The sequence below is a fragment of the Neomonachus schauinslandi genome, chromosome 13, assembly GCF_002201575.2.
Source record: "Neomonachus schauinslandi chromosome 13, ASM220157v2, whole genome shotgun sequence".
Classification (NCBI taxonomy): domain Eukaryota; kingdom Metazoa; phylum Chordata; class Mammalia; order Carnivora; family Phocidae; genus Neomonachus; species Neomonachus schauinslandi.
In genome coordinates, this window is record NC_058415.1 from 2767371 (window position 1) to 2789720 (window position 22350).

The 22350-nt window shown below is 48.0% G+C and overlaps 1 protein-coding gene across 7 annotated transcripts in view; it reads left to right on the forward strand.

Annotated features, from left to right (window-relative positions):
- The window catches only part of SECISBP2 (SECIS binding protein 2), a 48767-nt gene that overhangs the window by 921 nt on the left and 25496 nt on the right, over positions 1-22350 (forward strand). For 2 of the 7 annotated variants that reach the window (XM_021694343.1, XM_044920395.1), the window contains exons 2-10: positions 613-758; positions 5190-5439; positions 5671-5791; positions 7165-7394; positions 10290-10371; positions 12147-12349; positions 14835-14957; positions 16173-16262; positions 17534-17666. In XM_021694343.1, the coding sequence (XP_021550018.1) occupies positions 613-758; positions 5190-5439; positions 5671-5791; positions 7165-7394; positions 10290-10371; positions 12147-12349; positions 14835-14957; positions 16173-16262; positions 17534-17666 (1378 nt within the window). The remainder of the gene's footprint in view (positions 1-612; positions 759-5189; positions 5440-5670; positions 5792-7164; positions 7395-10289; positions 10372-12146; positions 12350-14834; positions 14958-16172; positions 16263-17533; positions 17667-22350) is intronic. The other 5 variants (XM_044920396.1, XM_044920397.1, XM_021694344.1 and 2 more) reach the window with 5 other exon arrangements.

Genomic DNA, 22350 nt, shown 5'->3' on the forward strand with positions numbered 1-22350 from the left:
AGGGAGCCCGATGCGGGACTCGATCCCGGGACTCCAGGATCATGACCTGAGCCGAAGGCAGTCGCTTAGCCGACTGAGCCACCCAGGGGCCCTGCCCTCTGTATTAATGGTTATATTACCCAAAATGCTCCACCTTGATGACTTTATTGATTTTTTTTAAAGATTTTATTTATTTATTAGAGAATGAGAGAGAGAGAGAGAGTGTGAGCATGAGAGGGAGGAGGGTCAGAGGGAGAAGCAGACTCCCCGCCGAGCAGGGAGCCCGATGCGGGACTCGATCCCGGGACTCCAGGATCATGACCCGAGCCGAAGGCAGTCGCTTAACCAACTGAGCCACCCAGGCGCCCCTTATTTCCACTTTCATTGCTTGCTCTCCCCCACCTCCTTTAATATTTAGTAGACTGTTTCTTTTAGTGAAAAGCCACTGGGGGAGAGGTTGTTAGCAAACAGATTCTTGTTTTTCTGAGGTTGAAGTATTTGAACAGCAGACACTCCTGGGACTGGCATTTCTGGGACTGCTAGAACCCAGCAACTTTCCTTGGGTTTTTTGTTCACATTGGCTTTACCTCCAAATGTATGTAGTCACCCTCCTCCCCCCACTTTTTTCCTCAGGGCTTCAAGTTGTCAGCAGATGTCAAACCATTTGTCCCCAAATTTGCTGGGCTCGGTGTGGCATGGTCAGAGTCTTCGGAAGCACGTGTGTTCCCTAGCTGTGCAGCCGCCTACTATCCGTGTGTTCAGGAGCTCCCTGTGCCTGAGTATGTATCCTTCTCAGTGTCTTGCCTTCCCTGGGGACTGAATGGGGATTGCACTTTCAAGTACGCTGCACCTAACATAGTCAGTGTTCTCAGTACGACCAGAGGATGGGATGCTCCTCAGCCAAGAGTGGCCTGAGGCAGTGGCACGACTTCACCATGTCCTACACCAAAAACGGAAACCTCAACTCTCCATACTCACGCGGTTATTTTGGGCAAAGAAGGTGTGGAGGTTGCATTGCATTCACTAGTAAGAAATGCAGTTTCAGGGTTTATTTGTGCATGGGATCTGAAACACATGTCTAAAGGGGGATGAGATGGCTGGGGGTGTAGAGAGGAAACGGGGCAAAGACAAGCCCAGAGAAATCAGCATGCTCTGTGGTTGTAGGGTGTAACATTGTAAAATCTTGCTTGGGGAAGGAGAAGGAGTGGGGCTTGCAACCATGGCTGCTCTTTTGTTGGATAGTTCTTTGGAAATTGCTGAGTTTTGCTTTCCACTATTTTTCTTTAGAAATGTCCTGTGGAGGTGGATTCTAGAAGCTTCGGTTATAAAATTCTTCTAAGTTTGAGTTGAAAGAAGGCTTATGTTGGTTTTTCAATTTTCCTTCTCAAGTTTCATTCTTTAGGTATTTATACAGTGGTTGTGTTAATAGCTGAATTTAGGAAAACGTGCGTTAAACCTTTCGTGTAATTGTGTAGAGTACTTGGTAGACTTTTTAAAGGTATGCATCACCTTTATGCTTATGTAAGAATCCTTGTCTTTGTGTTCCTTTAATGTGGGTCATACTTGTTTCTTTCTCATGCCTGCGTAGTGTTGATTGCACACTTCATATAAATTCTAGATTCATATTCACAAGAATGAAATTTGAAATGAATAGTAAAACCATCGAGTTGTTTGGTGTATATAAGTTGTATTTTTTGACAAAGTTGAAGTACTGCTTGTATGTGCTTTGCTAGGAATACTGAAGTTTTCCACTGAGATTTCATCCTTTGTTAAAGGAAGGTTGGCATGGGTCTCATTTGGGTTGTTCCCTACCTTGGGTGGTTCACAAAGTAAAGTTAAAATATATTTCACTCAGTGACAAGGATTCGAAGCCATCTGCTGGGTGGGATTCCAGTTACCCAAAATAAAGGTGGAAAACATTCTTACAGCTAAAGTAATGTTCTGGAAGTAGTATGAATCGAGAAGGATCAGAAGCTTAAGGATGTGCACTGCTGAATTTAAAAATTAGGTTTCTTAACCTCTTATCCTTTTTTAGCTTTGATTTAAAAAATAATTATTTATAACCAAGGAAAAGATTGGGTGACAATATTCCTGCCTGACGAGAAAACAGTTAAGGACAAAAGAGGCGTGAAAGCAGAGGGGCAGGGTTAAGAGGGACAGGAAGGAGCCTTTGAAGGGGACAAAACGGGGAAACTTTACATATTTGAGAACCCATTACCTGGTCCATTCTGATCGAGGCTAAGAAGTCTGCTTGAGCCAGGTTTCCTGTAAATGGAGATCTCTGCGATGAAAAAACAGAGTAAGGAACTTATGTTGTCTTTCCTGCCTGTCTCGCTGCCTGTCTCAGTCCATGAGGTTGGCAGGAGGTGTCATGTTATTTTTACACCTGAGAAACTGGGGCTGGAAACCTGTGTTCAAAGTCATTCAGGTAGGCAGCTCCCGAAGCAGAGTGACCGTCCTTTCTTCTGACCTGCACTCAGCCGGACTCCCCAAAGCTGCTTGCACCGCTGGCGACGACTGTTTGCTGAGCATTTCAGCGTGTTGTACTCTGCTGTCAGCTGTGGGCGCTTCTGAGTGGAAGTCTCAGCTGTGAGACCTAGTAGTCCTGGACGGAATAGTCCTGGCTCCGGTCTGTTTGGTGGCTGGAGGAGCTGCTGGAGCCTGACACGTCCTGGCCTGACGGCAGGGACTGGTGCAGGACTCCTGGGGCGACTGTCAAGGACGAAGGACCAGGTGAAGTGCTTGGGGGAGCCCGCACGGTACAGCTGCAAAGACCAGGTGTGCTGGGTAGGAGGTAGGGCGCTGCTGGTCGTGTCCTGCACGGTGTCGGGACGCTCACTCCTGGATTCTCATTCAGCTCGAAGGGAGAGGGGCATGAAGTCTCAGACTGGGTTCCAGGCACTGAAACTCGGGAAGGTATACATGGAGCCCTGCCGCCAGGAGAAAGGCTCCCGGGTGGTCCCTGTGGGTGGTGGCAGGAGAGAGGCTGTGGTGGTTTCTGGCTGAGTACGTGCAGAGTGGGGGGTGGGAAGAGGGGCCGTTTGGGGACCAGCAGCTCAGCTTGGACTCCAGTGCCGGTTAGGGAAGAGTGAGCTGTTGTGTGGGAACCACCTGTGGGTTGGAGAGCGAGGCCCGTAGCTGGCGAAGGTGCCCGACTGCAAGTACGTATGTGAAGTCTCAGCAGAGCGAGGAGAGGTTTGGACTCTGAGTCTGACTGGAGAGAAAAGGAAAGTGCCGAGGAGGGCCCTCCGCGGATGAGCCTTTGGAAGGTGGGACCGGGTTGCAAGTCCAGGCTGGTGGAGCTTTTCAGGTGATCTGACAGGAGGGCCAGACCCACAGATGATGTGGCGAGGAGGCGACTGGGCTTGCAGGAAGGATGTCCTGGAGACTCGGGATGGTTGGTAGGGATGGGGCGGGGGGAAGTGGACACAGAGGTCAGTGGGTGTTGTGGGTACGGGGGAAGGCGGGGCGGCCTAGCTGCAGGAGAAGTGCTGCTAATATACAGGGAGGGGTGGGTGAGAAGGTGGGCGTACGGGCGTGTGTTCTGGGCTGGGGGTTGTCTGCGTAGTTTGTGGCAACTGGAATTTTACAGACAAGCTGCTTGAAGCCCCAATGGATGCTGTGGGTTGTTGCCGTGAGATTTTACTGGGTGTTGTTCCCTGCATATAATTGTATTGGCCTTGAATGGAAAGCAAAAAACCAACTTCCCAGAGGAAGAAAGACCAGTGAGGACTTGTCCAAAGTGGAAAACTAGATTTTTGAATTGAGCCAGGACCCAAACCGAGGGCTCTGGGTTCACGGATGTAGGGTTGCTGGATGACGGCAGCCTTCACAACTGCTGGACCCTGCCTCCCTTTCCTTCTTTACCTAAATTTCATTGGTCTGTTCATTTATCTGGTTTTTGGACTTGGGATATCATCTTTTTTGCTATGTTTTGCTATCAGCCCCTCTTTGCCCACTGCCCTTGTGAAGAACAGATTCCCCCCCCCCCCTTAGATTTTCTGAGCTTCCAAATAAAATAAAACAGGGATTCGCATTTGGGAACAGGAGGATGATGCTTTAGATCATTTTCTTCTCTGCAAAGAATAGCGCTAGGCCAGGTGTACTAAAGAAGTACAGTAAAAAGGGTTTTTCTTGGGTTTTCATTTGGAATAGTTCATTACTAGAGTTAGTGAATGATCTTCCTGGGTGTGAACTTACTGTAAAATATCGTGGGCTCAGAGACACCAATAGCAGGCTGTCCAGTTAGGTAGTGCATGTATGTGGATGCAGGGGACATTCTGGCAAGTGTGTTTCAGGTGTGGGTGGTGACGCCTTTGTCCTGCAGTGCAGGCCCTTCCCTGCCCCAGAGCAGAAATACTGTGTATTTAAGAGTGCTACCTGTGCCCATACCTGCCGGCCACCCAGCTGTGAGAAGATCGTGCAGGGTGGCTCCTCGTGAGCTCTCATGTTCCTGCCTTTCAATGGACCAGCACCCTTTGGGATTCCGTTGATTTTCTACAAGAAGATTTTCAGCTCTGGGAAGTTACAGAAACATCTGCTGGTGCTAACTTGTGGGAATGAGAAGGGTGTGTTTTGTGTCTTAGCTTATCTGCTCGGCCATTTCGCCATTGTGTCGTCTTTCATTGCTAGAGGATTGAAGCCTCTGGCTGAATACCAAATTTGCTCACAAAATCAGTGTTCAATTATATTTTGGTTTAGCCTTAGCAGCTTGAGCAAACGGGCATGAGGGTGTCCCCAGATGGCACCTGTCTCGCTGGTGGGTTGCAGCTCCCAGGCCACCATGGGCGCAGTGTCCCCTTCGCAGCTGTGGCCCTGCGAGGCCGAAAAGCACAGGATGTGGTGGTCGGGCTGGAGGTCAGATGGGCCGGTGGCGGCTCTGTGAAAGCCCCCTCCGCAGGGAGAATGGTCTGGGTGGCCCTTTAGGCCCCGGGTGGCTGTGGGAGGCTTTTGCAAAGGTCTGACAGTGTGGGAGCGCAGAGCTGCTGAGGCGTCCTTGGGCTTTGCTGCTGCACATTGTGACGCCGTCCTGCCGAGGGTGGGCACCGGGCAAGAAAGAAATGCTAGGAGTTTTTATTCCACTATTGGAGATATCCCAGTGCCAGAACGAATGACCTCAAAATAATAAAGAGTTTAAACGTGCTTATTATAGAATAGCTCCTTGGTTTGTGGTATGAAATCCGCAACTAAAACATACCCTTCTTATTTAGGCAGAAGCTCTATACTGAAGATGTGGCCTTCGGAGCTTCACCTTTCCCACCTCAGTATTTATCTTCTGAGCTTGCTCTTCATCCGTGCCGTTACTCTCCTTACCCCGTGGAGTGCTCACAGAGCGGCTGCCCAGTGCCCGGCTCCCAGTATGCTTGCGGCCGCCCCAGTGCGTACCGAGGTTTTCAGACCGTGAAGCCGCGAGGCGAGCCGATGTGCCCTGTCCCACAAGACTCAAAAGCTTTGTTTAAGGTTAGCGCGCCGCCGTGGTGGTGGTTACTGTAGCGTTTAAAATGGAAAGAGCTGGTAGGTTCGCACATGGTATTTAAGTATTTTTTATCTTTTTTGTGTATTTAAGAATTGATTTTTCTTTATTCTTTTTTGAAATGGTGGTTGTGAATCCTTATGGTTTTGCGATTTTAAGCCTTTTTTTAATGGTGCTAGTTTTCTTTAATTCATGTGAATTTTTAATTTTTCCTGCAGAAAAAAACATATGAGCAGAAGTTTGACAGCAAGAAGGCTGATGGATCTCTGTCATCTGATATAAAATCAGTTAGAGGTTCACATCCTGTGTCCATTCACGCTGACGCAAACTTGAAACCAGGTGAAAATGACAGACTATCTGATGTTATATTGTCCTTCCTGGCCCGCCCCAGAAAGGTTACTGTTCTTTGTACACCTGTTTCTGCGGAAGCCATTGGACTCTGAGGGGATCATGGAGGCCTCTCCGCCCGGGGAGGGACCTGTTGCGGGCGGGGGGGGGCTCTCTGGTGTGCTCTAGTTTGTGCAGGAAACGGCCCAAAGTCACATGGCAAGTAGGTAACCCGCACAGGCCTCAAAACATGTCCTTAAGTAAATCCCAGCCACATCCTCTGTACAATATTTGACCATGTTCATTCCTGAAATAGCCTCTCTGGTGTTCCGTTGGGACACTTTTTAATAGGTGGAGAGTTTGTCTGCGGTTTGAATCCCATCCTGAGCAATAGCAAACCTGGGGCAGTGTAGTTAGTCGGGGGACATGTCTGCTCTGGCCTTGGAAACCACTGTTCCGGGCTATGGCTGAAAGCTAGTGATTCTGTGTGGTGTAAATTACGGACTAGTGCAGTTTGATGGTTTATTTATAAAAAGAGCTAAAACCTTTGTAATCGTGTATTTACTGGGAATGACCAGTTGACGTGGATGACTTACATTACTTGTTATGTAAGTTTTTCTCTTTATGTTGACTTCACTCAGAAACCATTTGGCGCATGGAAGTTTGCAGGGCAAGTTGAACAGTTAACCGTAATGATTGGCTTCATGGCCTTGCAGCCCACATCAGGATTCATTTGTATTTGAACGAAGGGATGCAGAAGAGAGTCCAAGTTTACTTCTACTTGGCTTTCTTCCAGAGTTCCTCTCAAGTGTGGAAGATTTATCCCTGAAAAGAAATTTGTTGGCATCTCTGTAAATTTGCAGAACTCTACAATGTGTATTAAGAATAATTAGGTCAGGGGCACCTGGGTGGCTCAGTTGGTTAAGCGACTGCCTTCGGCTCAGGTCATGATCCCGGAGTCCCGGGATCGAGTCCCGCATCGGGCTCCCTGCTCAGCAGGGAGTCTGCTTCTCCCTCTGACCCTCCTCCCTCTCATGCTCTCTCTCTCATTCTTTCTCTCAAATAAATAAATAAAATCTTAAAAAAAAAAAAAGAATAATTAGGTCAGGTGGCAGTAACTAGTTCATCAACTTTAGAATTATGCCTCAGATTTGCAGCAGGCTTTGCTTTTTTCTTCCTGGTGGCCCACCCAGAGCAGCTGGTGCTTGTGGTCATTTCTGTGTCCCACATTACACAGGTTGGCAACACTAGCAAACGGGAGGGCGTTTGGACAGTCCCGGGTTAGTGTGTCAGCAGCGATAGGCTTCCCGCCCTGCGGTTGAGGTGTGAATACGGGTCTTCACACAATACCTACCTTTTCACCCCTTTTGATTCTGTAAATACAGATGGTTATCCGAAACGAACAGACAGGAAATCCGGAATCGTTGAAAAAAGTGGCTCTGCCTCCAAACCTGAGTTTGAATTTACCAGGTTGGACTTTCCTGAACTGCAGGGTCCGGAGCACAGAGAGATCTCAGAGACAGAGAAGCAGTCCAAGTGGGGGCCTCTGCGCTCCGCCTCCGCTGACCTGTCTCTTCTCCGAGAGGTGGTGAAACCCGCCGTGGTGACAACGGAGGTGAGTGCGGGGCCTCCTCTCTGTTTCCCTCCTCCTCTTCTCTACCTTCCTTCCTTCTCCCTGCACACCTTTGCAGGTGCCTCACGGTGCACTGCATCTTCCTGTGATGGCCTGACTTCCTTGTGAGGACCTTTTGCTTGGACTCCTCCCAGCCTGGCATGGCCCCCAGTACAGCTGTTCGTTTAAAAGAATCACCTGATGAGCTTCCTGGTGCTTTCTAGCTACAGGGCACGGACGTCGGAGTCCGGCACGGGTCCTGCTGTGTAGACGGCCCCTGGTGATCACCTCACTCCCAGAATTGCATTCCGACAGCACGTTTACAAGCACAAACAGATTGTTTTAATCCAGCAGTAATAGGTCAAACTGCATAGGGTAGCCTCTGATTTTTCCAGGCTTTTTATCCGTATCTCTCTCATTGATGAGATCACAGCCTCAGCAGAAGTAATCACTGTGTGTTTTGTTTGCCACTTAATGATTTTAAAATATGCTGTGTTCCACATTTGGTCTTGGGGTTTTAGTCCATCCGGGTTCCAGGAAAAAATGACATGAGGTTAGTAGTCCCTAAGGTGGCTTCTCACTGATTTCTGCCGAGAGAGGGTGGGAGGGCAAGGAGAAGGAGGAGACAAGGAAGGAGACAGCTCCCCCGTCGACATACCTCTTGAATGGAGTGGGGACTTGGATGCACTTGGGTGCCTGGACACTGCCGACCAGAGGTGGGCAGGGTGGTTGGTAGTGTGCACAAGGTAGCCCGTTCCGCACGCGGTGACCCTGACGCTGTGTGCCACGGCGCTTCCCTGTGGCTTAACTGTGACGAGGAAGGCAGGCTGGCCAGCTGGCATAGAAGAATCTGGTTTGGCAGCCGTGGGGCCCTTTGGTCCCGGCTGGGTGTGTGGAGTAGCTGAGCCATCGAGGGGCTCCACGTCTGCCTCCCTGGTGGTCAGTGCATAACCCAAGCCTGTGAGCGCTCTAAGGAAGTAGGACAGGCCGCCAGGGAGCTGTGGCGGGGTGTGACCGACCCCTTCTGTCGTGTTCCCGGTCACACACGTGCGTCTGGACACAAAGTGAGGCACGTGGCGCTGTGAGGAGGGGTACAGACTCCTTGCCTGAGGATGTGTTCACACTCTTGAGTTACATGCGGACTTTTAATTTTTCCTTCTAGAAGAACCTTTTTCCCTATTATCGTAGTAGTATCTTTAAACATGAGAAATATTTAAAAGAAAATAAACAGTTGACCTTGAACAACACAGGTTTGAACTGCATTAGACGTGGATGTTTTTGATAAACACAGGACAGTACTGTAAACGTCTTTTCTCTTCCTTGTGATTCTCTTAATGACGTTTTCTTTTCTTTAGCTTACTGTACTGATAGGATATGGTATATAACACATATTACATGCAATATGCATGTTAACTGTTTATGCGATCAGTCAGGGTTTGGGTCAATAGTAGGCCGTTAGGAGTTGTTTTTGGGGGTTCAGAAGTTCCATGTGGAGTTTTGGCTCTCCGGGGGTCAGCACCCCAACCCCCTTGTCAGCACCCCAACCCCCTTGTCGCTCAAGGGTCACCTGTAATTGTCTGAAGTTGTACAAGAGAAAACCATGTTAAGCACTGAAGTCTTTTTTTTTTTTTTTTAAAGATTTTATTTATTTATTTGAGAGAGAGAATGAGAGAGAGAGCGCACATGAGAGGGGGGAGGGTCAGAGGGAGAAGCAGACGCCCCGCTGAGCAGGGAGTCCGACGCGGGACTCGATCCTGGGACTCCAGGAGCATGACCTGAGCCAAAGGCAGTCGCTTAACCAGCTGAGCCACCCAGGCGCCCTAAGCACTTAAATCTTTTTTTAATGGTACATTGTGGGGATTGAGGGGATTCCCCTCAGTTTGAAGTTATGTATGGCTTTGTGTTTGAGTTTTTAAAACTTTTGGCATTTTTCCATGTCATTGAGTAATTTTTGAAAATCTGTTGTATTGAATCTTTATGGATATGTGTAATTTATGTAACTGTTCTTGGACAGGTAAGCCATGGTGAGCATGTAAGTTTTATTAAAAGAGCGGGCTGTGTTTCAATAATTTTATTTTTTGTTACTGGGCTCAGGTTTAATGAAATGGCAAAGTGGGAAAAGTTTTGAGGGATATGAGCTTTAGAATCTAAGTCCATTCAGATTTGAATGGATCAGTTTCCTTTTGCAGTGAATGCCCTGGTCACCCTGAGGTCACCCTGTGTCCTCACCCGCCCCCGTGTCATTTGCTGCCTCATGTTCCGTGAATGTTTGTTGGCCCTGTGGACTTTCCTGATGGATGTTTTGGAAGTTTGGTGCGTGGGCATGGTGAACAGCGCCCCCCCCCCACCGCAGGGGCCCTGCTGCCTCGGGTGGCAGGGGCACACATGCGCTGATGCAGAACTTGTCTGTCACGTACTGATCTTTCACAGGTTACGTGGTACGCCTGCTGTGATCCTCTTAGTGGGGCCGTGTAGAAACAGCACACAGGTGTTTCTGCCAGGGGGCACTGCAGGCTCAGCTGACACTGGGGGGGGTTTCTCCTGTAAGGAGTGAAATTTGGTATTACGTATGTTTTTACTTTTTTTTTTTTTGTAGAGAGAGCTGGAGGGAAGGGGGTGTGGCGGGAGGGGCAGAAGGAAAAGGAGATAGAGAATCCTAAGCAGGTTGCACCCCCAGTGCGGAGCCCAACGCGGGGCTCAATCTCACGACCCTGAGATCATGACCTGAGCCAAAACGAAGAGTCCGGATGCTCAATGGACTGAGTCACCCAGGCACCCCTGGAATTTTTAATTAGCATATATTTTGGAGATTTTACGAATGGCAAGGGAAGCTATATTTAAAATTTAAGTGATTACTTTCAATTTGAAATAGTAAGAAGATGCTGGTTTGCTTTTTAGGGTGAAGGGGTGGTGAGAAGCACGGACGCAGCGGAGCCCATGACCGGCAGCGCTGCGGCTGATCCTGCCTCCTGTACCAGAGGTAAGAGGAGCTGCCACAGCTTTAAGTTACCAGTGCCCTGTTTTCCAAGTTCACTTTTAGTTCAGTGCAACGGAAATGTTTTTGTTTTAAAGCCTTCTTTAAGACAGCTGATGGGTTGTGAACAAACTGATCTCACTGTGAGAGAAGCTGGGAGTAAGTACACAAGATCCCCCATCAGTGTGCAGGGAGTGTAAAGTAAAAGCAAAGAATTCTAAATGAAATGTGTCCAGTTTGTCCAGTTAAGGGAGAAATCTTATGAACTCAGAAATGATTGCTTCCTTGAGTATAGCCTACACCAGTGGTTCTCAAAGTATTAGGTATCAGGACCCCTTAACACCCTTTAAAAAGCCCCAGAGAGCTTCTATTTATTTGCATGATAGCGATCAGTACTTGTAATATCTAAAGTTAAAACTGAGAAATTCTAAAAATTACTTTGTAATTCTCATACAAGTAACAATGACAAACCCACTATCTGTTAACATAGCATGTATTTTTTTTAAGATTTGTTTATTTGAGAGAGAGGGAAAGAGAGGCAGAGGGAGAGAGAATCTCAAGCAGACTCCCTGCCGAGCGTGGAGCCCGACATGGGGCTCGATCCCCGGACCGAGACCGTGACCTGAGCTGAAGTCATGAGTCACATGCTCAACTGACTGAGCCACCCAGGTGCCCCAACATAGCATATTTTTATGAAAAATAACTTTCCAAAGTTAGATTGTAGTGAGGAGAGCAGCCTTGTTTTACATCTTTGCAACTCTTTACCAACCGGCTCAGTAGCGTGGTGGTTTCACTGTCCCGTGTCATGCAGCCTCCTGAAAACCTCGCTGGACAGTCAGGACAGAGCGCAGGGAGGCTCAGCGCCCGGTCCTTCCGTCAGGAAAGTGGTTTTGATGCTTCGGACCCCTCAAAGGGTCTTGGGAGCTTCAGACCATTATTAGAGATCTGGCCTGACTGTCCCAGAAGTGACATCTTCAGAGAGAGTTCAGTAATTCTGCCTCTAATTTTTCGGAGTAGCTCGTCCTAACAAGACATTTTTACAAAAGTATTCCAGTTGTATTCACAACTGGATGTTTCACCCCCTCCCGCCACACCCCCTTCCCTCCAGCTCTCTCTACAAAAAAAAAAAAAGTAAAAACATACGTAATACCTGTTTTCTTTTGCATTCTCACGTGTGGTAAATGTGTGGGTTTGGTAAAAATCTTCACTTACGAGGCGACTTGAGTGGTGTGTCGGTCTGGTACAGAAGCAGCCTGTCTGGCCTGGGGGGGGATGCTGCCTGCGGTCAGCCCGGCTCCTCTTCTTGTGGGCGCCTAAGGAGTAACATCGCTGTAGTTAGGCCTGAGATCTAAGAAGAAAGAAATTACCACTTGCTGTGGTAGCTGAGGTCCATGATTTTTGACTTACGGTGTTAATGGTACATAACAAGATGTGTTAGGGCCAAAATTTGATCTTTGCCCTATTAATTTTTGTGTGTTTGCCACTTGGATTTAATTGTGGATTATTATTTTTTAACTAAAACTATAATTCGTCTACCCACCTGCACCCCCAAGTTAAAAAACCAGTTGCTAGGAAAATCATGCAGCCTACAAGTTAATTCTGCATGCGTGTTCCAAGAAGAAAGCTTAGCAAATGCTCTTGTTTCCAAGAGAATGTTTTGAGCACCAGTCTAAATTTAATTATGCTCTGAGTAATGACCTCATGTAATACATGTTTAGAATTTCTAAGTATTTTTATTTTACTGTTGAGATTGTTCAACAACTTTGGTTATCTTTGAGCAGAGTTATCTTGGACACCAATGGGTTATGTTGTTCGGCAGACATTATCTACAGAACAGTCAGCAGCCCCTAAAAACGTTACTTCCATGATAAACCTAGAGACGGTCGCTTCGTCAGCAGACTCTAAAAGCGTTAGTATGTCACCTCCTGAAGTTTTATCTTCGGATCCTTCCTACAAAGAGAAACACATCCACTCTGCTAAAAAGGTATGTGTCACGTTTGGATTATGTTGATCTTCTGTGCCACTGAATAGTCTTTTTATCTCGGATCCTAACAAAGTGTTTCATTCTGTACTGTAGTCGCTAATTTGAGTTGGTTGTATAGAACCTCTCAGTCAGGGAACACAAGTGGTAGCTTTTTGAGTAAGGGACGATGTAGATTTTACACCCATGGTCTTAAAAATTCTGTGAACCATTTTGAAGTCTTTAAAGAAGAGATGCTGGCAGAAGTTCATGCTCTGGTGTATAAAGTCCTGCCTTTTTCCCCCCTCGTCTTTCATCTGTTGAATTTAAATTGCTTTTACCTACTAAGGTAAGGGCAGGAAGACAACTGAATTCCACCTTTTGTGGTCATCTGGTATATGTTACTGATTCTTGGTTAGTTGCAGCTTATCTTAAGATAGCATTTCAGAATCCATTTTTCCCTTTCAATTCAAATAATTTTAAGTTGTCATTTTCATCGGTCCCTAGATTTATTTCTCCACAAGCCTTTTTTATTGGTCTAAATTTTGTTCTTGATTTTCATTGTGTATTGATACATTATTTTAGGTGGAAATATGGCCATGTTTGTTGAGTGCAGTGATGCCCTTTTTGAGTAAGAGGACACTTTCTGTTACCCAGAGTGTCATAGACCACCCCCCACAAACGGAAGCTGTGTGTTGACGGTCTGTTGATGGAGGGAAGTTGTGCTGACAGTTACGGCGAGGTCAGACCTGTATGCTTGTCCTCACGGCTTTATGAACAATGTGAAGGACACCGGAGTTGCGGGCGAGTCCCTCTCTGAGTACACGTGGCGCTACCAGCTGTGGGCATGAGGGCCCAGGCGACACGGCAGGCCTCGGGCTGGGGCCGCCCCTCGGCTGGCGTCTCGCTGTCTGAACCAGAGTTCCTCATGCACAGTTAAGATTCTCAGAGATAATATTAACGTTTTTATTTTCTTAGAACCTTTTTTTTTTAAATTCCATTTATTTATTTATTTGAGAGAGAGACAGCGGGAGCTGGGAGCCCAACGCAGGGCTCAGTCCCAGGACCCTGGGATCATGACCTGAGCCGAAGGCAGACGCTTAACCAACTGAGCCACCCAGGCGCCCCTAAAATTGGTTTTAAGTGTAAGAAAAGTTTATTTTAGAAAGTTCTAAGATAAAGACAAGAAAATCGCCTGTAGTCTCACAACCCAGGGGACATGATCTCCTTGTGTAATGGGGGTGGTAGGATCACGATGGTTTTTCCCTCTGAAACTCTGTGTTGTGAGTTCTTATTACCGAAATAGCAAATGTAATACCACAAAGACCTACTCATGAAGGAGGTCATCTTCCCTTTGTTGCCCACCTCTCGGAAGCCTGCATTAACAACTGGGTATATATCTACCTCAGGCTCCTCAGAATGTCAACAAATAGAGGTTGGTTTTTTAAGTTTTTTTTTTTTTCTTTTAAACAAAAACGAGACCATTCTACACAACTCATCCTTCAAAGTTGCCTTTTTCACTTATGGACAGGTCCTTTAGGTTAGGAGGTAAACATTCTTGCCAGTAGCCACGGGAGGGTAAGTCCCCGCTGGGGATAAAGCAGGGCCTCCAACACGGAAAGGCCCTGCTCTCTTAGCGCCTCCATTCTGATAGACCAGCATGGTGTAGACTGGTGGTGATTGGTGCTTCAGAGGGGACGGAGAGGGACAGGCTGCATGGAGGTGGGACTACCCTTGAACTGGAATGAGGGCGCAGTCCTGGCCTGGATCCAAGTGTGGGTGCATGTGCAGAGGCCCTGAGGCCAAGGTGCATTTCACCTGACTTGAGAGGGAGGGTGGGAGCTGTGGGGTCACATTCAGCAGGTGTGGGATGGGCCCACACATTTGTCTGGTTTGAGGGCTCCACAGGGGTTTCAGATGTGTGATCAGGTTTAAGGACCACTGGGCCATGGTGTTAGAAATGGCTCACTCGGATTTATTTTTTTTACTTTATTTTTAAAGATTTTATTTATTAGAGGGAGGGAGTGCGCGCATGTGCGCACATAAGCAGGGGGGGCAGCAGGCAGAGAGAGAAGCAGACTTCCTCTGAGCAGGGAGCCCGATTCAGGGCTCGATCTCAGGACTCTGGGATCATGACCTGAGCCGAAGGCAGACGCTTAACCAACTGAGCCACCCAGGCGCCCCCAACACACCTGGGTTTATGAAAAGACTTCAAGTTGGTATTAGAGATGTTAAAATAATATTCTCCGGTTCGGAGTAGGTATGTCCAAATCTACCAGTTTCAAAATAATTGGATACGACAGCTTTTTCAACGGATTTCTTTTCCTTGAGAAGTACTCTACTGAATGCTGGGTCTTTGGAAAATAGAGATGAGGAGCCAAACTCTGAACAAAGTTGCCATGTGGTTAAACAACTTGGTATCTCAGGTTTGCTCTGATTCATGGAAGTAAACATTCTATTGAATGTCTTAAAAACCCATGATTTTTGCTGTGTTTTTTGTTCTGTCGAGTCCAAAGCATCACAAGGTGGCGATCCTGAACAGAATGAAGCCTCAAGAAAGCATAAGAAAAAGAAAGAAAAGTCTAAATCAAAATATGAAGTCTTGACCGTTCAGGAACCACCAAGGATTGAAGTACATTTCTATTTATTACTCACCTTTTATGATACAATGAATGGGCCTGCCCTAATAGAAATACAGATTCATACGGGCTTCCTAAGTGAAAATCTCCAACATTCCCTTCGATAATCTTTGCCCAGTGCTAAAGAGAATAGCCGTCCCCCATACTCTTCGCTTTGGCGGCCCAGCGCAGTGGCTGAGTCCTAGTGGGTACCCGGTGAGCGGGTGTGTGCGTGAGTAGTCGAGAGGGGTACTTGTGTGGAGGTCTAGTGGTGTGCGTACTGTAGTGCTCATGTTTACTCCACGGTACCTTGTTCACCTGTTTTTCCTTGCTTTGGCATGCTGGCTTTTGCAGGGTCTCCTTTTCTGTCTAGAAATGTGAATGTAATGTACTTCACTCTAGAGAGAAATTAGAATCCCATAGCTCCATCATGGGCCCTGGCCAGGAGAATTGCACAAACTTGCAGTAGCACTCTGTGAACTGTTTTCTTGTGGTACCGCAAGATAGCCCCTGTCCTGCAAGGAGTTGCCCTGGGTTCAGACTCAATACCAGACTCAACAGCCTGGCTCCGGGTGCTCAGCTCTGCTGCGTGCCATCCAGCTTAGGGCCAAACCTGAGAGTTTCCCACAAACCTGGGGGCTCCCAGGGCTCTTGGCACACTCCCTGAGGACACTAGGGTTGCATGTGTGAAGACCTACGATCCTGGCAGAACATTATGGTTTGGGCCAACAAATAATTCATAGAGTTCTGCTCCCATATCCCACATGACTTCTCTGAGTCACCTAAAATGCTAAGAAAAGCACGTAAGATGTTTTTAAATGACTTCAACATCGTCATTAGAGGCCTGTTGCCCTATTTTCTATTTTATTTCTATTTTCTAGCCTGGGAGCAGCACACGGGACAGGGTACTTCCATCACCTGAGTCTAGACTGACAATTACTCTGACGGAAACACAGTTGAAGGCTGGGTGCTTGAACACGTTTGTGCCCAGGGGTCTGGGGCATCTGCGTCCTCAGGGGCCCGCCCACCTGCTCTCCAGGGCAGTGGGATTAGAACTGTGGTCTTTAAATCTGTTTCTAAGAGTAAAACAGTTTGGGGGCTGTTTTAGATCCCCTTCGAACTCTGTGGGAGCCTGTTACAGACAGAGAACACGGGCAAGGAACAGCTTGCACGTGGCACACTTGACTCTTGTGATCTGCGAAGAGCTAAAGGGTGTGTGGTTTACTTAGGATGCCGAGGAGTTCCCCAATCTGGCAGTTGCGTCTGAAAGAAGAGACAGAGTAGCATCTCCGAACTTTCAGTCCCAGCAGCAGCCACAGGTAATTTTTAGATTGACCCTGTTGTTGCTTTAGGCCTAACTTTTCTTGCTCAACTAAACTCTCGAGAAAAACTTTTTTCCAGACTTCTTTATGTACCAAGAAAGGTGGTTTGGGTTTGATTTCTTCCTTTACTGGAGAATCACATGCAGGGTGTCAGCGTACAGTTGCTGTAGGCCCACGCGTCTGTCACCTTCGTGAGAAGACCGCTGGTAGCTACCATGCTACGTCAGGAAGCGGGGAGCACGGGCTGCTGGGGGTCTTGGACGCAAAGCTAAAAGGTTGCCTGTGTATTCGGGAAACAGGAGTTTCTTTGTGAGGCAGCAGTGTCTGACAAAACAAAATAAGGAGACCCCCCCCCCCCGCCCCCCACCGCAGATTCAACTCTAAGCGGTCAGTACAAGGTGAAGAGAGGACTCTCCTTGAGCCCCCTGCCCCGCTGTGGATTCGTCATCCAGGTGGAGAACTTGCACACTTGGTCCCATTTCTTCACTGGTCTCCAGCATCCTCACTGCCATTTTGCCTTCTCAAGTGGGGGCATTATTTTCACATCTGTGAGAAGTAAAATTCTAAACGTTGTGCAGATTCACTGGAATTCCCGTGGTATAGCGTGGTCCTCTTCCGTCCCTGGCGTGGAGTCTCTGTAGCCGCTGCGTGGCACGCTGGGCTCGCCCGTTGACGGGGCCCTCGGCCGGGCCGGAGGGCAGGGTGGATGTGCTGAGCGCATGCGTGCGGCAGCTTGCCTCGGCAGCTTTTCACACGGCCTCAGGCCCCAGAAAACAGCTCTTTGAAGTAGAGCACGCTTCGTGCCTAATTTCATACCTGCTGCGTGCATTTTGGACTTGTGTAAATTCTTGGTCGTATCCCCATGGTTCCATGGCATTCGATCGGCTCCTCCAGGCAGTTGGAGGCTGTGTGGTACTGAGGAGACAGTAACACCGATCGGTTAGCCTCACGCACGGACTCCTGTTGCCAAAGGCTCCGCACAAGTCCTGGTTTCTTCCCTGCAGGTGTGTGCTCTTCTTCACAGTGCAGATGCAGACAGAGAGAAACCCAGGGCTAGGAGAGAAGGAGGAGATAAAGAACCACGGCAGTCACATTGGAAGATAATGTGGGATTATCTGGGTTTTTCTTTAATTTTTTAAAGATTTTTTTTTAATGGTCGCTGTAAATAGATTTCATTTTATCTTTTATATGACTTTTTGTCATAAAACAAAAAGCACACCTGTAAAATATGCTATCCTAAGAAAACTTCTGGTTTTTTAATTATTTAGAATAATTTTAAAAGTAGTGGAAAGAAGAGCCAGATTCCAGTACAGTTGGATTTGGGAGGAATGCTGGCAGCCCTGGAGCAGAAGCAGCACTCGCAGGGTGCAGCGCCGTCCTCCAGACCTGTGGTGGTCTCAGGTAAGAGCGGCTCTTCGTCTCTGGGGAAGCGGCTGAGAGTCTCTTCCAGATAGGCTGCTCTGTGACTGACTTACCTTTAATCAGAACAGCGTGGTACTGGGATATAATGGAATAGGTTGGGAGTCCAGAAATAAACCCACACATCTCTGGCCAGTGAATTTTTGACCAAAATATGTTCATTAAGAGAACAAGGAGCGGTTTTGAAAAATGGTGCTGGGACAGCTGGATTTCCACGTGCCAGGGAAAGCTGGGCTCCTGCCACACACTGTATGCAGTGGTTAAAGTGGAACAATGACCTAAATATAAACACTAAGCCCAAAAAAGCCTTAGAAAAAAACAAAGGTGGGGCGCCTGGGTGACTCAGTCGGTTAAGTGTCCGACTCTTGGTTTCAGCTCAGGTCGTGATCTCAGGTGGGGCTCCATGCTCAGTGGGGAGTCTGCTTGAGATGCTCTCTCCAAAAAAAAGAAAGAAAAAAAACAAAGGTCAATTTCATGACTTAGGATTAGGCAGTGAATTTTTAGCTAGGACACCAAAAGCACAGGCCACAAAAGCAAAAATAAATAGGATTTCATCAAAAACAAGAACTTTTGTGTACCAGAGGACATCATCAAGAAAATGAAAAGATAATTTACTTACGGAAGGCGAGAAAATGTTTGCAAATCATATATCTGATAAGGATTTGATGTCCAGAGATCTGCGAACTCCTCCTACAGCTCAACAATAAACACCCACTGAAAAATAGGCAAAGGACTTGACATTGCTCCACAAGAAGATACACACATGGCCAGTAACACATGGAAAGGTGCTCAACATCATTAGTCCCTAGACGAATATGAGCCAGCACCACAGGGAGATAGTTCTTCATACCTGCTATGGTAGCTGTCGTCAGAAACATGGAAAATAACAGGTGTTGGCAAGGATTTGGAGAAAGTGGAGACCACTGGGAAACGGGAGAGGGTGAGACCCCTGTGGGAGGCAGTCTGGCAGCTCCTCAGAACGCTATGTAGGGGGTTGCCGTGTGCCCGGCAATTCCGTACTCCATGTGCACCCAGACACTTGCAGGCCAGCGCTCATAGCAGCATTATTCCAAACAGTTAAAAGTGGAGACGCCTCCAAATGTATATGAGCACAAACGGGTAAACAGAGTGTGGTCCAGCCGTACAGTGGACTGGTCCTCAGCCTTAAAAGGAAGGAAGTTCTGCCACCTGCCGTGACATGCGGAAACGTGAAAACTAGTTCTGCTAATGAAATCAGCCAGCACAAAAGGGCCCACGCTACATGAGAGATCTAGAATAGACAAGTCATAGAAAGGGCTAGAGGGTATCTGGGGTTGAGGGTATGGGGAGTTACTGTTTCGTGGGGACAGACTTTTAGTTTGGGGCACGAAAAATTTTGGGGAATAGGTGGGGGTGATGGTTGCACAACATTGTGAATGTAATTGATGCCCCTGAATTGTGCGCTTAGGAATACTTAAAATACTAATTATTGTAAGTTACTTAAATACGATGAGTTTAAGAAAGGGCAGTTAAGTGTTGTAACACTTATGTGGTCATGAGCCTAAAATATTTACTCCCTGGTCCTTTAAGGAAAAGCTGGCTGGCCCTGATCTGTTCACCCATCAGTATTTTATTTTTTGGGGCCATTTCAGAGTTGCAGACCTTGGCCGATGTCACCTCTCAGTGCTGCAGCGCGTGTGGCATTGACTAGCATTTATGGTTCTTGTCTTTGGAGGTGAAGCATGCGTATGGTGAAACGCACAGATCTTAGGGATGCCCTTTGCAGAGTATCCCAGCCTCCGTCAGCACCCTTGGAAGCTCCCTTGGCCCCGCCCAGCAGGTTCCTGCTGGGCCCCAGGCAGCCCCGTGCCTGTTCTTTGTCACAGATTTCCTTTTCCCTGTTCTAGAGCTTCATAGAAGTGGGATCCTGCGGTGTATGCTCCTTCGTGTAAGGCTTCCTTCACTCATCAGGGTGTTTTTGAGATTTACTCCTGTTGTGTGTGTGTGTGTGTGTGTGTGTAGTTCCTTTTTGTTTTTTGTTTTTATTTATTTATTTTTTTAAAGAGTTTGTTAGAGAGGGGCGCCTGGGTGGCTCAGTTGGTTAAGCGACTGCCTTCGGCTCAGGTCATGATCCCGGAGTCCTGGGATCGAGTCCCACATCGGGCTCCCTGCTCAGCAGGGAGTCTGCTTCTCCCTCTGACCCTCCTCCCTCTCATGCTCTCTGTCTCTCATTCTCTCTCTCGCAGATAAATAAAATCTTAAAAAAAAAATAAATAAATAAAAAAAAAATTTTGTCAGAGAGCATACGCACGCACGCACAAGCAGGGGGAGGGGCAGAGGGAGAAGCAGGCTTCTCTGCTTGAGCAGGGAGCCCAGTCATGACCTGAGTGGAAGGCAGACACTTCACTGGTGCCCCGCTTTATTGTTTTTTATTCAGGTGAAATTCAAGTAACATGAAACTACCGATTTTAAGGTGTATAATGCAGTGGTGTGGAGTTCATCCACAGTGTTGTGTAGTCTCGTTTTTCTGGTTCCACACTTTCTCATCCTGCGAAAAGGAGACCCCTGCCCACTAAGCTCCCCATTTCCCCAGCCCCTAGCAACCCCCAGTGTGCATTTTCTCTGTGGATTTTCCTGTTCTGAGGTGTTACATAAATGGAATGGTACAATTTGTGACCTTTTGTGTCAGTCTCTTTTCTTTTTTTTTTTTAAAGATTTTATTTATTTATTAGAGAGGACAAGCAGGGAGAGGGACAGAGGGGGAGTGGCAGAGGGAGAGAGAGAAGCAGGCTTCCCGCTGAGCAGGGAGCCCGAGGCGGGACTCGATCCCAGGACCCCGGGATCATGACCTGAGCCGAAGGCAGACGCTTAACCGACTGAGCCCCCCAGGCGCCCCGTGTCGGTCTCTTTTCACTTGGGAGAGTGCCTTGGACTTTCGTCCGTGTTCCTGCGTCAGCATTTGGCTAGTTTTTGTGGCTGAGTCCTATTCCTTCAGCCACGGTTTGTTTGCCCATTCATCCCCTGCCGGAGATTTAGGTTGTCTCCACCTTTGGCTGTTGTGAATAGTACCTTGGTGCTGTTCAGGTACCGGTGTTTGAGTATCTGTTCTTGATTCCCGTGGGAGCGGAACTGCTGGGCCACGGGGTGGGGTATGTTTACTTTTATAAATCTGCCAGACCTTTTTCCGTACCGCGTGTGTGCTATCTTACACTCACCAGCAGTGTGTGGACTCTGCTGCTTCCACATCCTCACCAGCATTTGGTCATGTCCGTGTCACTTGTAGCCTTTCTCGGGGACCGGGCTGGAGGTGGCACATTTTTGAAGCTGAAAATTCGGAAGGCCGTGGGTCATCTTTGTACGGGCTGCTGGATGGTACGCAGCGAGCATTCCTGAATAGCATTCTCACGGCTGCAGTATGAGGAGGCTTACGTGGCAGTTTGAGAGTGGCGTTCACCCCCAGCCCAGCACACAGCCTTACAGTTCTGAATGCAGTTAATTGAGCTGAAAAACAGCGGCTGAGGCAGCAGCAGACAGCGTGTCCCTCGTGCCCCTGTTTCTCCCCGACGCTGCGTTCCCAGGCACCGTGTGGGAGCGTGCCGAGAGCGCGGGCTCTGGGCCTGTCTTGGGCTTTGGTCAGGTGCAGTGAAATCCCTGGGGCTGGGGTCAAGGTTGGGGAAGGGGTGTTTTTAGCAAGCACACGGGAGGATGTGCTGTTCCGTCCTCTTTTTTTTACTTTTCGTTACGGAAACTAACCAGAGGTAGAGAGTGCGGTGAGGCCTGTCACATGAGCGTTTCCCAGCTCCCGTGGTTGTCAACATTGTGCCGCTCCGGCTGTGTCTGTGACCCAACGTTTAGTTTTTCTGAAGTGCTTCTAAGCACCTGGTAGACGTTACATCATTTCCCGCCTAAGTACATCCGTTGGCATGTCTGACTGGCAGTGGCTGTGTGTCTCCGCGGACCACCCGGCCATCCTCCGACGGTGTTAGTGCTTGTTTCTCACTAGGGTCTACTCTCCAGTCTGTATTTAAATTTCCTTGGTTGTCTCAGTGATGTTGGTAATTTTACTGGTAGCAGGATCCACAGTTGGGGTACATTGCGAGTCTGAGTGACTAGTAGACACACCAAAGCTTGGGACCACTGCCCCTTTGGGTAGTCTGCCCTGCGCATTGCTTTTCTCAGCTCATTTGGGAAAGGCCTCTAGGGCCTTGATTGTACACAAGTGTTGTTTTCAGACTAGTGCAGGTGCTTTGGTAGGAGGTGATAATTTATGGGTTACCGATGGGCAGAGTCAGCTTTTCCTCGGCAGTTAGTTTTGGGCTTGTTCTGTATTTTTTGCTGAGGTGGTGAGTCAGGTGTGGCCACAAGAGGAGATAGAAGAGAGGCTCAGGAAAACACAGTTTATAATAGTCCCAGGTCCTAAAGACAGGAGGCACGGCCACCTGGGCAAGCACCAGCGTAGATGGCAGGCAGAGGACAGAAGCAAAGGGAGGCTTTAGGCTGGAGCCTTTGTTGGGGTTTCCATGGGCAGGAAAGGGTGCACTGTTCAGGACTGGTCAGTTTGAATAATTGCGACGAGCCCTGCGCTAGAGGTATCCCTGGTTGCCCTGCCCCTGGCCCTGGGATGATTAAGGGATGTTGCCTGCTGGCTGCACAGGCCAGAGGAGGTCTGGATCTGGGTGGACTAGTT